This window comes from Chiloscyllium plagiosum, unplaced genomic scaffold (genome assembly GCF_037043375.1).
Source record: "Chiloscyllium plagiosum isolate Xiang-an unplaced genomic scaffold, Cpla_swu_hap1 HiC_scaffold_30, whole genome shotgun sequence".
In the NCBI taxonomy this organism is placed as follows: Eukaryota; Metazoa; Chordata; class Chondrichthyes; order Orectolobiformes; family Hemiscylliidae; genus Chiloscyllium; species Chiloscyllium plagiosum.
Genome location: NW_028270168.1, coordinates 12,257,799 through 12,271,945, shown reverse-complemented (window position 1 = coordinate 12,271,945; position 14,147 = coordinate 12,257,799). Strand labels below are relative to the sequence as shown.

At 42.9% G+C, this 14,147-nt stretch overlaps 1 protein-coding gene across 1 annotated transcript in view; it reads left to right on the top strand.

Moving 5' to 3' along the window:
* LOC122563521 (uncharacterized) overlaps positions 1-14,147 on the top strand; it is a 100,968-nt gene that overhangs the window by 77,404 nt on the left and 9,417 nt on the right. Inside the window, exons 9-10 of the mRNA XM_087976972.1 lie at positions 2,481-2,642; positions 5,536-5,637. Coding sequence (XP_087833098.1) covers positions 2,481-2,642; positions 5,536-5,637 — 264 coding nt within the window. The remainder of the gene's footprint in view (positions 1-2,480; positions 2,643-5,535; positions 5,638-14,147) is intronic.

Sequence of the window (14,147 nt, the reverse complement as noted above, 5' to 3'; positions counted from 1 at the left end):
AAATAAGGTCCATTTTTCATACACCCCCATTAATGAATCAATGCTAGCTTGAAGCTTGGCCTCTCAGTGCATATGTTGTGATGTATAGTGTATAAAATACATCTTTAATGTCATTTACTTTGAAATTTGGATTTTCAACTAGTAGCATTTGCTTTTGGTTTGTGCACACAAAAGATTTTAATAATTACTTTGTCAGTACTCTGTGTTACAACACAGGGTAAACTCTTCTGCTATCTTAAACCCGACACACAGAGAGCTCACACACGAAGTTCACCTAGCGCCGTAACCTGTTAAATTTCAAGAGGCAAAGAACTATCTCAGATTTCACTAAAGAAACTAACAATTTTTTAAGTCCAAAAGGGAATATTCGAACCATTATTTTCAACTCCTTTCTCCTAAACCTATCTTTTACCTTCTACTCTACAATACTGGTCCGATAAATTCCCTCTTAAATTTACAGCAAATCACTTTCAAACCTAGTTATTGTTTTCAGATGTCATACTTTCTCTGTAGGTTTCTCTAGCTCAGTTTTGGTCTTCTGCTGCACAAATTTCTTATGGACAGGTTCCTTTCAGAGAGCTACTTTGCTGGCAATCTTTACTTGTAGGTGCTTTTTGCTGTTCTCCCCCCAACTGTTCAAAATGTTCAGTTTTATACCCCAAAACATCAGATAATTTTGTTGGTTTGATGTCTTCCCACACAGTAAAATTCAACTTTGATTGGATTTTGGTCTCTGGGGCATAATTCAAACTGATTGGCCAAATTTGAATTTGTTTTTGTACCATTGCATCAGGGCACCAGCTATTTGTGTTAACCAAATTTTTAAATTGTTCAGCACACTCTGTGCATCCTGATGAAGGGCTTTGGCCTGAAATGTTGGTACTCCTGCTCTTCGGATGCTGCCTGATCTGCTGTGCTTTTCCAACACCACACTCACGATTCTGATCTGCAGCATCTGCAGTCCTCACTTTCGCCATATGTGCCATAAAGTATGAACTTATACTTCAGACGACACTCACGGAAAAGAAGTAGGAACTGAGCAAGAGCTGTGCCAGTAATAAAAATGGCAGTGGCCGTCAGACCTTCACCACTACAAACCAATCACGGGTCAGGTGAAGAAGGGGGTGGGACTCCCTGGCAACTGTTGGGCGAGGAATTTGAATTTCGAGGCCTGTGAGTGGTCGGCTGCTGCACGTGACCTGTTTGGCGCGCTTTGTCGGTTCCGAACGGGCTTTCGTCCATTAAACGGTCACGGGAAGGGACGATGTGGAATAATCCGGGTGAGACGGTGGCTGAGAGTTTGTCCATTTGTGCCCTCACTTTTCCGTGCAGGAGGTGGCCAGGGAAAAGCCGCGGCTTGCAAGAACGGTTCTGCAGGCCGGGCTCTCGGAAGATGAAGGCTTGCCTGCAGCTGCTCGCTCTCCAGTTCTCATGCGTTTCCAATCTCCACTCTATTCCGCGGCTTTAACGGATTGAAATAAACTGAAAGTGTATTTTGTGGAGGGGAGGAAGAAAGTTTATGAAGCCGGAGGGGAGCAAGTGTGTCAGGGTATACAGATGGGCAGGGAGAGTAGAATATGGTATTGAGGCCTTGCTATGTTTATAAATACTCTAGCTGTAATATTCATTCCTTAACTGACCTGTTCTTTTGTTAGGAAAAATAAATGTAATTTTAGAAGTAATATGTTGTAAAATATATAATATTATGTAACTGAATGTGTGATCGGAATTTTTTTGCCTGTGGTATTTTCTGTCTCATGTCAGCATGGGTAGCCCTTTGGGGAATGGACTTCTCATGAATGACTAAGGCACTGAAATGTTAACTTTTCTCGCTCCACTAGTGCTGCCAGATTGGCCACACCTTTAAGGTAGAAGGAGGAGGTCAAGAGTTTAAGGGAGGAAATTTCAACACTTAAGAGTCAGTGGCTGAAAGGTCAGCCATCAGTGAGGGAGTAATTCAAATACTTAAGAGGCAAGAATTAGGTGAGTTCAGATATCTGAGGGTAGCAGAGATATTAGATGGTGTGAGGAGGCCAGGGAGTGTTTGGACCATCTGAGCAGAATGGGAAATACTATTTAAAATTGTTAAAATGTGGCACTGGAAAAAGTACATCAGGTCAGACAGCATCTGATAAGCAAGAGAGTTGACGTTTCAGACATACCCCTTCTTTGATGCCATGTGTTATCAAGATTTGGAAATGCCAGTGTTGGACTGGGGTGTACAAAGTTAAAAATCTCTCAACACCAGGTTATAGTCCAACAGGTTTAATTGGAAGCACTAGTTTTCGGAGCGACGCTCCTTCATCAGATGGTTGTGATGGAGTGGTGCTCTGAAAGCTAGTGCTTCCAATTAAACCTGTTGGATTATAACCTGGTGTTATGTTATCAACTCTGACTCTCCAGCGTCTACAGTCATCGCTTTCTCTGAAATACTCATTAGAAATGGATGAAAACTGTAGTTTATGAAGTTGTAAATGTAGCTTTGTTTTGATGCTGGAACTGACCTCCAATACTATTTTCTAGGTACTTTTAGTGGAGGTTATGGAGGTTTTGGAGATACTGGTGCCGGAGGTGAGGGCTACTTGCAGTCACCTGGTGGGTTTGGCTCACCAGCTGGAGGCAGCCAAAGTGACAGAAAAACGGTAAGTACAGTATTTAAAAGATAGAAAATGAGAGCAGGAGTAGACCATTTGACCTGTTGAGTACTGTCTATCATTCAATGATCATGACTAAACCCTTAGTCCAGTACTCTTGCTTTCTTTGTATACCCCTTAACACCTTTTAGCCTCTAGAAATCTGTTTATTTCTTAAATACTTCCAGCGACCAAATCTCCACAGCCTTCTGAAAGAATTCTGCAGGGCACTGCCACTTGGGTGAAGAAATGTCTCCTGATATCAGTTGGAAATGGTCACCCTGTATCCTGAGACTGTAATATCCTGTTACGAAACCCCCATCTAGGGAACCAACATCTCTGCATTCAGTCTGTCTGGACCAGTCAGAATTTTGTTTCCAGGATTGAGGACTTGAGCTATAGAGAGAGGCTGAATAGACTGCGACTGTTTTCTCTGGAATGTTGGAAGCTGAAGGGTGATATTATAGAGATTTATAAAATCCTCAGGGACATGGGTAGGGGAAATAGACAAGATCTTTTCCCTGGGATGGGGGAGTCCAGGTCTAGAGGGCATCAGTTTCAGGGGAGGGAGGGAAATTTAAAAAGGACCTAAGGGGCAACATTTTCACGCAGTGGGTAGTGTGTCTATGGAATGACCTTCCAGAGGAAGTGGTGGAGGTTGGTACAGTTATAACATTTAAAAGGCATCTGGATGGGTCTATGAAAAGGAAGGGTTTAGAGGGGTATGGGCCAAGTGCTGCCAGATGGGACTTGATTAAGTTAGGATATCTGGTAAGCATGGATGAGTTGGACCAAAGGGACTGTGTCCATGCTGTACATCTTTGACTCTACTAACTCCTGCTCCTTTCCCTGTCCCCTGCCCCTTTTTTTTATTTTAAAACTCCAATGAAGCAGTTTACTGAATCACTTCTCACATGACGTTCTCAAAAGTTATCTGAAAATCAAATCCACCTCATCCACTGGATCTCCCTCCTTTTAGATTAGATTAGATTACTTACAGGGTATTAGATAACTGTTTTGACTTTGTGTAATCTTGTTGGTATTTTTCGTTCTTCATTCTTTATGATGGATGCCAGCATTTTCCCTACGACTGATAGGCTAACCTGTCTGTTATTCCTGGTTTTGCCCTTCCTCCTCTTTAAAATAATGAGGCTACATCTGCCACTCTTCAATCTGTTAGGACTGTTCCAGAATCTATTGAATTTTGGAAGACCTGCTATTTCCATGGCCACCTCATTTGGTACCCTGGGATGTACATTATCAGGCCCTCTGATATCAATTTTGAATTCAATTAATTCCAAATTTTTTTATGCCAATAGTAGTTTCTTACAATTCTTCCTCCCCACTAGCCCTAACATCTCTGGAAAGTTTTTTTTTCTTGTCTTCTGTTAAGATCCAACCGACATAATTCTGTTATTGTTTTGCCATTTTCTTTTTTATTCTGTCTATATGGTGCCTATGTATCTTTTTGAAAGAACCTACTTTATAAAAGCATAGTCTGCTTTTATGTTAGTTGAACATTTACTCTTGTGCTCTATTTGTCCCCACTTGATTAACCTCTTGATTTTCCTTTGCTGAATTCTAGCCTGCTCTCAGTCCTCAGGCTTGCTACTTTCTCAAACAACTTTTTATGACTCCTCTTTGAATCTAATGCTATCTTTAATTTATTTTGTTGGTCGTGGTTGGCCTGATTTTCCTATTATGTCCTTTTACATTAAAGGATTGTCATAACTTATGCATTTTTTCCTTGCATATTAGCAATTGCCTATTACTATTGTGCCTTTTTACTCAAAACTACTCAATCTATTGTAGCTAATTCACCCCTCATACCTTTGTAGTTTCCCTTGCTTCTATTTAGGATCTGAGTTTCAGATTGGACTACTTCATTTTCTGTGCCACTTCGCACTATGGTTCTGCTTGTGGGATGCAATATAAAATTGGGTGTCAAGTGCATATTCTTTTACCCAGAACATAAAAATTGGTATTGGTCTTGTTTAAATTACCAGTGGTAAATTTGCAGAAAAATGCTACAAATTTATAGTATACTTTTACGCTTTGAAATTTAAAACTTTGCTTCAAATTATTTAAATGGAAAAAAATTCTGAAAGCTAAACAGGGTGATACCAGCATTATTGTCACAGTTTTAAGTTTTGTTTATTGGGTTTGCAGAAGTCAATCAGTAAAAATGTTAATTTATTTTGCACCATTTGGCTACTCTGACCTGTTGCAATATCAGAGTTATAATGCCCTCAGAGTAAACATTATTCTGTAATACAACTCAGCAATCAAAATGCTCACTAATCATGATTAAGTAGGAGAAAGTGAGGACTGCAGATGTTAGAGATCAGAATCGAAATGCTGCCTGACAAGCTGTGCTTTTCCAGCATCACACTTTTCAACTCTAAACATGATTAAGTGGCAAATGAATGCAATTTGGACAGGATATGGCCACGTTCCTGTTGTTCCATTTTGCGTTGCCATTTATTGCAAAGCCCTTTAATATCATAATTAAAAGCTTAGAACCACCTTCTGATCAATCCAACATTGTAATAAAAGATGAAACAGTAATTAAAATGCAGTTTAATACCCAGGGTTCCTTCAACCTACCATCCCTTCCTTGTCTCAGGAAATAGGACAAATCTATCGAGCACTATCAGCAGGTGCTCCCTAAACAATCTCCACATTTCTTTTAGATTCCCTGCAGTCCTTTTGGCCCAACAAGTCCACACCAACCTTCTGAAGAGTAACCCACCAAGACTTATGTCCCTACATTTAGAGTAATTACTTCATGGGCAGAGACATAGTCTATACATTTTATACTTTTATGATTGAACCAGTTCTCTGTTTCTGTAAACATATTTGAGATCTGCTGAATTAACATTGTTGTTCATTCTTCTATCAGAGGTCACGGGCCCAGCAAATAGTTCCTTGTACGGTGTCACAGCTAATGTCTGCTATTCAAACAGAAGAGATTTTCAGGATTGGAGAGGTGGAATTATCTCAGGTGTGTGCAAAGTTTCTAACTAATGAATATTCCAAATTCAGCAATATGATTTTGAAATTATTTCAGATTTATCAGTGAACACCATTTATTTTCATGACTTAATTTAAGGGATACAAATCTAAATATCTATTTTAGATGATATATTAAGGGCATAAAGATTTTTAAAATCCTGATACAGTCTCACTTGCCTGCTTCCCTTTTAAAGGGTTTGATTATGGGGGAGTTGGAGGGGGAGGCATGATAAGCAGTCATTAACTGAATGTGAATTAGTTTTATTTTTACTTCAATGAGAATATAACATTATAATGTGTAGTTGCCAAATTTGGATTACTTTTTACTTGCTAATCATTTTGAAAGACTGTATCCATGATTCTTTTTTCTTGAGGTTTAATCTGGTAAATATTTCTAATATAGAACTTATGTTGCTAAAAAATGACACTTTGTCAAAACTTTTCATCTTGCAAATTGTCCTGAAATGTGTAAGAGAAAGCACTTGTACTGTATTGAGAACAGGGTGTTTTTTAAACAGGGTGAAGGTTTGTGGGATGTGGGTACTGCTGGCTGGCCAGCATTATTGCCTGTTCCAAGTTGCCCTTGAGAAAGTGGTGGTGAGTTTCCATTTTTGAATTGCGGCTGTCCCTATGCTGAAGGTGGACACAGTGCCCTCAAGGAGGCAATTCCAGGAATTTTACACAGCAACAGTGAAGGAATAGTGATATATTTCCAATTCAGGGTGGTGAGTGGCTTGGAGAGGAACTTGCAGGTAATGGTGTTCTCAAGTATCTGCTGCCTTTCCTCTTTTAGATCAAAGTGGTCATGGGTTTGGAAGTTGCTGTCTAAGAATCTCATATGAATTTTTGCAGTGCATCTTGTAGATAGTACACATTGCTTCTGTAGAGCATCGGTGGTGGACGGAGTGGTTGTTTGGCAAATCAATCAGGCTGTTTGTCCTGGATAGTGTTACGCTTCTGAAGTAGGGTTGGAGCTGCACGCATTCAGGCAAGGGGAGGCATAGTAGCTCAGTGATTAGCACTGCTGCCTCACAGCACTAGGGACCCAGGTTCGATTCCAGCCTTGGGCGACTGTCTGTGTAGAGTTTGCATATTCTCCCTGTGTCTGTGTGGGTTTCCTCCGGGTGCTCTGGTTTCCTCCCACAGTCCAAAAAAAATGTGCAGGTTAGGTGAATTGGCCATGCTAAATTACCCATAGTGTTAGGTGAAGGGGTAAATGTAGAGGAATGGGTCTGGGTGGGTTGCTCTTCGGAGGGTCGGTGTGGACTTGTTGGACCGAAGGGCCTGTTTCCACACTGTAGGGGATCTGATCTAATCAGAAAGTGGGCTGACTTGGGCAATTGTAGACAAAGGGCAGACTTGAGGAGTCAAGAGGAGAGTTACATGTGACCGTATTCTGAGCCTCTAATCTGCTCTTGTTGCCATTGTGTCTATGTGATGAGTTTAGTTGAGTTTCTTGGTAACCCCAGGTAACCTCTTGGAGAGGTGGCAGGTATAGGGGGTGTGGAAATCAATGATGGTAATCCCATTGAATGTCTCTTATTGGAGATGGTAATTGCCTGGCATTTCTGTGGCACGAATGTTACTTACAGTTGTCAGCCCAAGCCTAGATATTGTCCAGATCTTTTTGCATTTGAATGTAGACTCGTGAGTATCTGAGGAGTTGCAAATGGCACTGAACATGGTGTGATCATTGGTGAATGTCCCCCCTTCTGACCTTGTTATAATGGAGGGAAGGTCATTGATGAAGCAGCTGAAGGTGTTTGGGCCTAGGACACTACCCTGAGGAACTCCTACAGAGATGTCCTAGACCTGGGATGACTAATCTCCAACAACCACAACCATCATTGATTGCTGAGCAAATAGATTGTGTTTGGAAGAGTTGTTACTGTGTAGAATGCATCACTTAGATAATAACTTGGCAGTTGAGTGTCAGTTATGTGCTAATTAATCTAGGCAGGTTGATTCTGGTCAAGGGATTGCCCTGGGAAATGAATCTGAGAATGATTGTCTCTGTTTTAAAATTGAAGCAGGCACAGTAGATCAGAGTAGGATCAGATCCTTGAAGTACTATGGACATACTTCTCACTCTTGATTCCAAGTTGTTGTTCTTGTTAGAAACTACTGTGGAGATACATTCAGCGTTGTTTGTGGCATTTCTATGTGGAATCCATGGAATGTTGCACCTGCAGAGTATCATGGGCACTTCAAATAGAGATATCTAACATGAAAAGATAAAGGGGTTAATTATATCTCCCCCTTTTCCAGTGGAAAGCCATCTCTTTCAGGCATTTTTAACATCCTTCCAGTAATGTACAAAAGAATTATAAACTAGTTTTACCTTTGGTCTGAGTGCGATAGTGGTCGTGAGCAGAGGTGATCATGGTTGAGGTGCTATAAAATTCACAATCAATAAACCATAATTAGTTGCTCCTGCATTGTTAGCAAAATGAATAGAACGTTCCTTGAAGTAAAATAGCTAGCAAGCTGGCCAGAAGGAAAAAAATAGGAAAGGCACTTTTGCTTTGAAAGCTGCCGATGAAGTAACATCAAAAATTTCTATCAACCTGCAAAAGCCAAGAATCCTGACTTGTGTCTTTTCTGTAGTTTTGATTGTGGAGTGAAATGGGATCGTTGAAGGATTGCTGCATATTTTGGAAAGCAAATAACTTGGCATTCATTGTAAGTGCTGTTTATAGAACATAGAACATTACAGCTCAGTACAGGCCCTTCGGCCCTCGATGTTGCACCCACCAGTGAAACCAATCTGAAGCCCATCTAACCTACACTATTCCATTTTCATCCATATGTCTAACCAATGACCATTTAAATGCCCTTAAAGTTGGTGAGTCTATACTGTTGTAGGCAGGCCGTCCTACACCCCTACTACTCTCTGAGTAAAGAAACTACCTCTGACATTTGTCCTATGTCTATCACCCCTCAATTTAAAGCTATGTCCCCTCGTGGTAGCCATAACCATCCGAGGAAAAAGGGTCTTACTGTCCATCCTATCTAACCCTCTGATTATCTGATATGTCTCAATTAAGTCGCCTGTGAATCTTCTTCTCTCTAATGAAAACAGCCTCAAGTCCCTCAGCCTTTCCTTGTAGGATCTTCCCTCCAGGCAACACCTTAGTTATAACTCTTTCTTATCTAGCATACATTTCATCTGCTTGGCAGACTCAGTTACTAGCATTTTAACTTTGAATTCCATCTAAGCTTCTCTGCCCTCTGAAATATTTATCAGGATCCCACCCCCTGGCCAATCTAGGTTATATAGCTGTTTGTTGAGGCAGTAGTTGTGTAGTTTGCCGATGAGCTGAAGCAAAGGACTATGTGCAAATGGAGATTAACTGGCATGGACTAGTGACCAATTATTGACAAAAGCCATCTGCATGCGAACGATTATGATCGATTCCTAGGTAACTGTACAGCTTGGTCCTGTAAGCAAACTAGTCAGGAGCCATCAGACCAGTGCAAGTTCAGGGGCTATTTTCTCTGCAAAAAACAAAACAATTTTTAATCCTAAATAAAACCAGTTTATTTTTCCTTCGGTGGCTATAAGCTATGACTTTTGAACCACAGAGATTGATCCATATATATTTTGGGCTGATTTATTTCATTTAATAAATCATAAACTCATACGTTTGTTTGCTTGGCTAAATTGGACCTTTTTAAAACTTGAAATCATTTTAGTCTGGGAGGAGGGATTGCTACCTTAGTGGATGGTTTTCTAAATTAATCTTGCAACCAAAGAAGGGGGCAGGTGAATAAAGTAGGGAGTGGGCTCATCTTAATAATTTGGGATATCTGTCTGGAACTGTAGAACATACAACAGTACAGGCCCTTCGGCCCTCGATGTTGTGCTGGTCTTCTATCCTTCTGTAAGGTCAGACCAAACTACATACCCTTCATTGTACTAGCTTCCATGTGCCTATCTGAGTTGCTTAAATGACCCTAATGTATCTAACTCTACTACCACTACTGGCATGTGCCCACCACTCTGTAAAGAACCTAACTCTAACATCTTCCCTAAATGGTTCTCCAGTTGCCTTAAAATATGCTCTCCCATGATAGACATTTTTGTCATAGGAAAAAGTCTCTGTCTATCTATGCCTCTTGTCAATCTACAACAGCCCTCCAAACTATTCACAAGTCCTCCAACCTTTGTGTTATTGGCAAACTAATAACTCATCCTTCCACTTCGTCATGCAAGTCATTTATAAAAATCATAAAGTGCAGAGATCCCAGAACCGATCCCTGCAGAACACCATTGGTCAGCAAGCTCCAGGCTGAATACTTTCCATTTCCCATCATCCTCTGTCTTCTATGGGCCAGCCAATTCTGAATCCAGACAGCCAGATCTCCCTGTATCCTATGCCTCCTTACTTTCTGAATGAGGGGAAGCTTATCAAACACCTTGCTAAAATCCCTATGTACCAAATCCACTGCTCTACCTTCAGTATTTTGTCACATCCTCAAAGAATCCAATAAGATTTGTGAGCATGACCTGCACCACTCAAAGCAATGCTGACTATCTCTAATCAAACTATGGTTTTCCAAGTAATCACAAATCCTGTCTCTCTGAATTCTGTCCAATACTTTGTCCACCACTGACGTAAGACTGACCAGTCTGTAATTCCCAGGATCAGAGTTGCGACTGTGGTGCTGGAAATGCACAGCAGGACAGGCAGCATCCGAGGAGCAGGAGAATCAATGTTTTGGACATAAGACCTTCATCAGGAATGAGGCTTGTGGACCGGGGTTGGCTGAGAGCTAAATTGAGGTGGGGGGCTAGGGGGAAGGTAGCTGAGAATGCCATGGGTAGATGAAGATGGGTGGGAAGGTGATAGGTCGGAGAGGAGGGTGAAGCAGATAGATGGGAAAGTCAATGGACAGGTCAAGAGAGCGGTGCCGAGTTGGAGGCTTTGGACTGGGATAAGGTGGGATGAAGGGGAAATGAGGAAACTGGTGAAATCCACGTTAATCCCATTTGGTTGCAGGGTCTCAAGGTGGAAGATGAGGCTTTCTTCTTCCAGGCCTCGTGTGATAAGAGTTTGACGATGGAGGAGGCCCAGGATCTGCCTGTCCTTTGGGGAGTGGGAGGGGGAGTTGAAGTGTTCAGCCACTGAGCGGTGGAGTTGGTTGGTGCATGTGTCTGGGAGATGTTCTCTGAAATGATCCGCAAGTTGAATTCCTGTCTCCTCGAAGTAGATACGGCAGATAACATTAGAGTCAGAGAGTCATAGAGATGTACAGCATGGAAACAGACCCTTCGGTCCAATCAGTCCATACCGACCAGACATCCCAACCCAGTCTAGTCCCACCTGCCAGCATATCCCTCCAAATCCTTCCCATTCATATACCCACCCAAATGCCTTTTAAATGTTGCAATTATACCAGCCTCCACCACTTCCTCTGGCAGCTCAGTCCATACATGTATCACCCAATGTTGGTATGGAAGGATCATTTGGGGCCTTGAATGGAGGTGAGGGGGTGGTGTGAGCACAGGTTTTGCAGCCCCTGCAGTGGCAGGGGAAGGTGCTGAGAGTGGGGTGAAGGCTGGTGGGGGGCATGGATCTGACAGAGTGAATGGTTTCTCTGAAATGCTGATAGGGGTAGGGAGAGAAATATATCCCTAATGGTGGGGTCTTTGTAGTGGCAGAGGATGATGTGATGTATACTGAGGTTGGTGGGTTGAAGGTGAGAACCAGGGGGGGTTCGGTCCTTGTTGTGTTGACAGGGGTGGGGTTTAAGGGCAGAGGTGCGGGAAGTGGAGGAGATGCACTGAAGGGCATTGTCGACCACTTGGAGGGGAAATTGCGGTCTTCGAAGAAGGAGGCTATTTGGGATTTTCTATGGTGGAATTGGTCATCCTGGGAATACATTAGATTAGATTAGATTAGATTACAGTGTGGAAACAGGCCCTTCGGCCCAACAAGTCCACACCGACCCGCCGAAGCGAAACCCACCCATACCCCTACATTTTACCCCTTACCTAACACTATGGGCAATTTAGTATGGCCAATTCACCTGACCCTGCACATCTTTGGACTGTGGGAGGAAACCGGAGCACCCGGAGGAAACCCACGCAGACACGGGGAGAACGTGCAAACTCCACACAGTCAGTCGCCTGAGGCGGGAATTGAACCCGGGTCTCTGGCGCTGTGAGGCAGCAGTGCTAACCACTGTGTCACCGTGCCGCCCACATGAGTTGAAAGATTGGGAATAAAGCATTTTTACAGGAGGTGCGAAGGGAGGAGGTGTAGTCCAGGTAGCTGTGGGAGTCCGTGGGTTTTTAGTACATGTACGTGGTTAGTTGGTTGCCAGAGATGGAGAGGTACAGGAATGGGAGGGAGGTGTCCAAGATGATCCAGGTGAATTTGAGATCCGTGTGAAAGTGAAGTTGATAAACTGTTCAACCCCCTCATGGAAGCACGAGGTAGCATTGATACAGTCATCGATGTAACAGAGCATATGGTGGAGGATGATTTCTTTGTAGCTGCAGATTATTCCATGTACCCGACAAAGAGGCAGGCATAGCTGGGGCCCATGTGGGTGCCCCTTTGGTTTGGAGGAAGTGGGAGGATTAGAATGAGAAGTTGTTAAGGTGAGGACCAGTTCGACCAGGCAGATGAGGGTGTCAGTGGAAGGGTTCTGGTTGGGATGACATAAGAGGAAGAAATGGAGGGCTTTGTCATGGCAGGTCCCAGTATTATCTCTGTTCCCTTTCTTGAACTAGGGGATAACATTTGCCACCCTCCAATCACCTGGCACTACTCCAATGGACAGGTGAGGATGCAAAGATCATTGCCAAAGGGCAGCAATCTCTTCCCTTGCTTCCTGTAGTAACCTTGGCTATATCCTGTCTGACCCAGGAGACTTGTCTATCCTTATGTTTTCAAAATTTTCAGCGCATCCTCCTTCTTAACATCAACCTGTTCATGCATATCAGCCTGTTTCATGCTGTCTTCAGAAACGTCAAGGTCTGTCTCAGTAGTGAGTATTGAAGTAAACTATTCATTAAGGACCTCCACTACCTCCTCTGACTCCTGGCACAAGTTCCCTCCACTTTCCCTGATCAGACCTCCCTTCACTCCAGCCACCCTCTTGTTCCTTGCAAGTGTAGAATGCCTGAGGGTATTCCTTAATCCTATCCGTTAAAGCTTTTTCATGCCTCCTTCTAGCTCTCCTAAGTCTATTCTTGAGTTCCTTTCTGGATACCTTGTAACCCTCTAGAGCCCTGTCTGATCCTTGCCTCCTCAATCTTCAGTAAGCTTCCTTCTTCCTCTTCACCAATGTTCCACATCCCTTGTCACCCAGGGTTCCTTCAACCTACCATCCCTTCCTTGTCTCAGGAAGTAGGACAAATCTATCGAGCACTATCAGCAGGTGCTCCCTAAACAATCTCCACATTTCTTTTAGATTCCCTACAGTCCTTTTGGCCCAACAAGTCCACACCAACCTTCTGAAGAGTAACCCACCAAGACTTATGTCCCTACATTTACCCCGACTAATGCACCTAACACTATGGACAGTTTAGCATGGCCAATTCACCTGATCTGCACATCTTTTGGAATGTTGGAGGAAACCCACGCAAACATGGGGAGCATGTGCAAACACCACACAGACAGACAGTCACCCAAGGCGGGAATCGAAACCAGGTCGCTGGCACTGTGAGGCAGCAGTGCTAACCACTGTGCCACCATGTCGCCTTTTTTTTCCTGTGTGTACTGGAGTACAAAAATCAACAAGAAAAACATTTGTTGTGCATTTGCCTGAGACCATCTGTTTCAATTTAGGCACCCCATTCCTGCCTAATAGCAGCGTACTTCCTCCTCCCCCAATTAATACTTTCCTTACCATCTGCTCCTATTCCCCTCTCCATGACTATAAGAATTGTGATCATTATTACCAAAATGCTCTCCCACAGATAGATCTGACACCTGATCTCGTTTGTTGCCAAGCACCAAATCCAATATGGCCTCCCCTCTCATCGGCCTATCTACATATTGCATCAGGAATCCTTCCTGGATGCACCTGACAAAAACTGCTCCATCCAAACTCCTTGAACAAAGGAGGATCCAATCAATTTTAGGGAAGTTGAAATCATCCATGGCAACAACCCTGTTACTTCTGCACTTTCCAGAGTCTGTCTCCTAATCTGCTTCTCTGTATCTCTTTTGCTATTGGGGGATCTGTAGAAAACTCCCAATGAAGTGACTGTTCCTTTCCTGTTTCTGATTTCCACCCATATGGGTTCTGTAAACAAACCCTCCTTGACAACCTCCCTTTCTGCAGCTGTGATACCATCCTTCATGACCAATGCTACTCCCCCACCTCTTTACCCAAGCCCCCCCATTCCTTTTAAAACATCTGAACCCTGGAACATCCAACAACCATTCCTGCCCCTGTGATATCCATGTCTCTGTAATAGCCACAACATCACAGTTCCAAGTACTGATCTATACTCTTTAAGTTCATCACTCTTATTCCTGA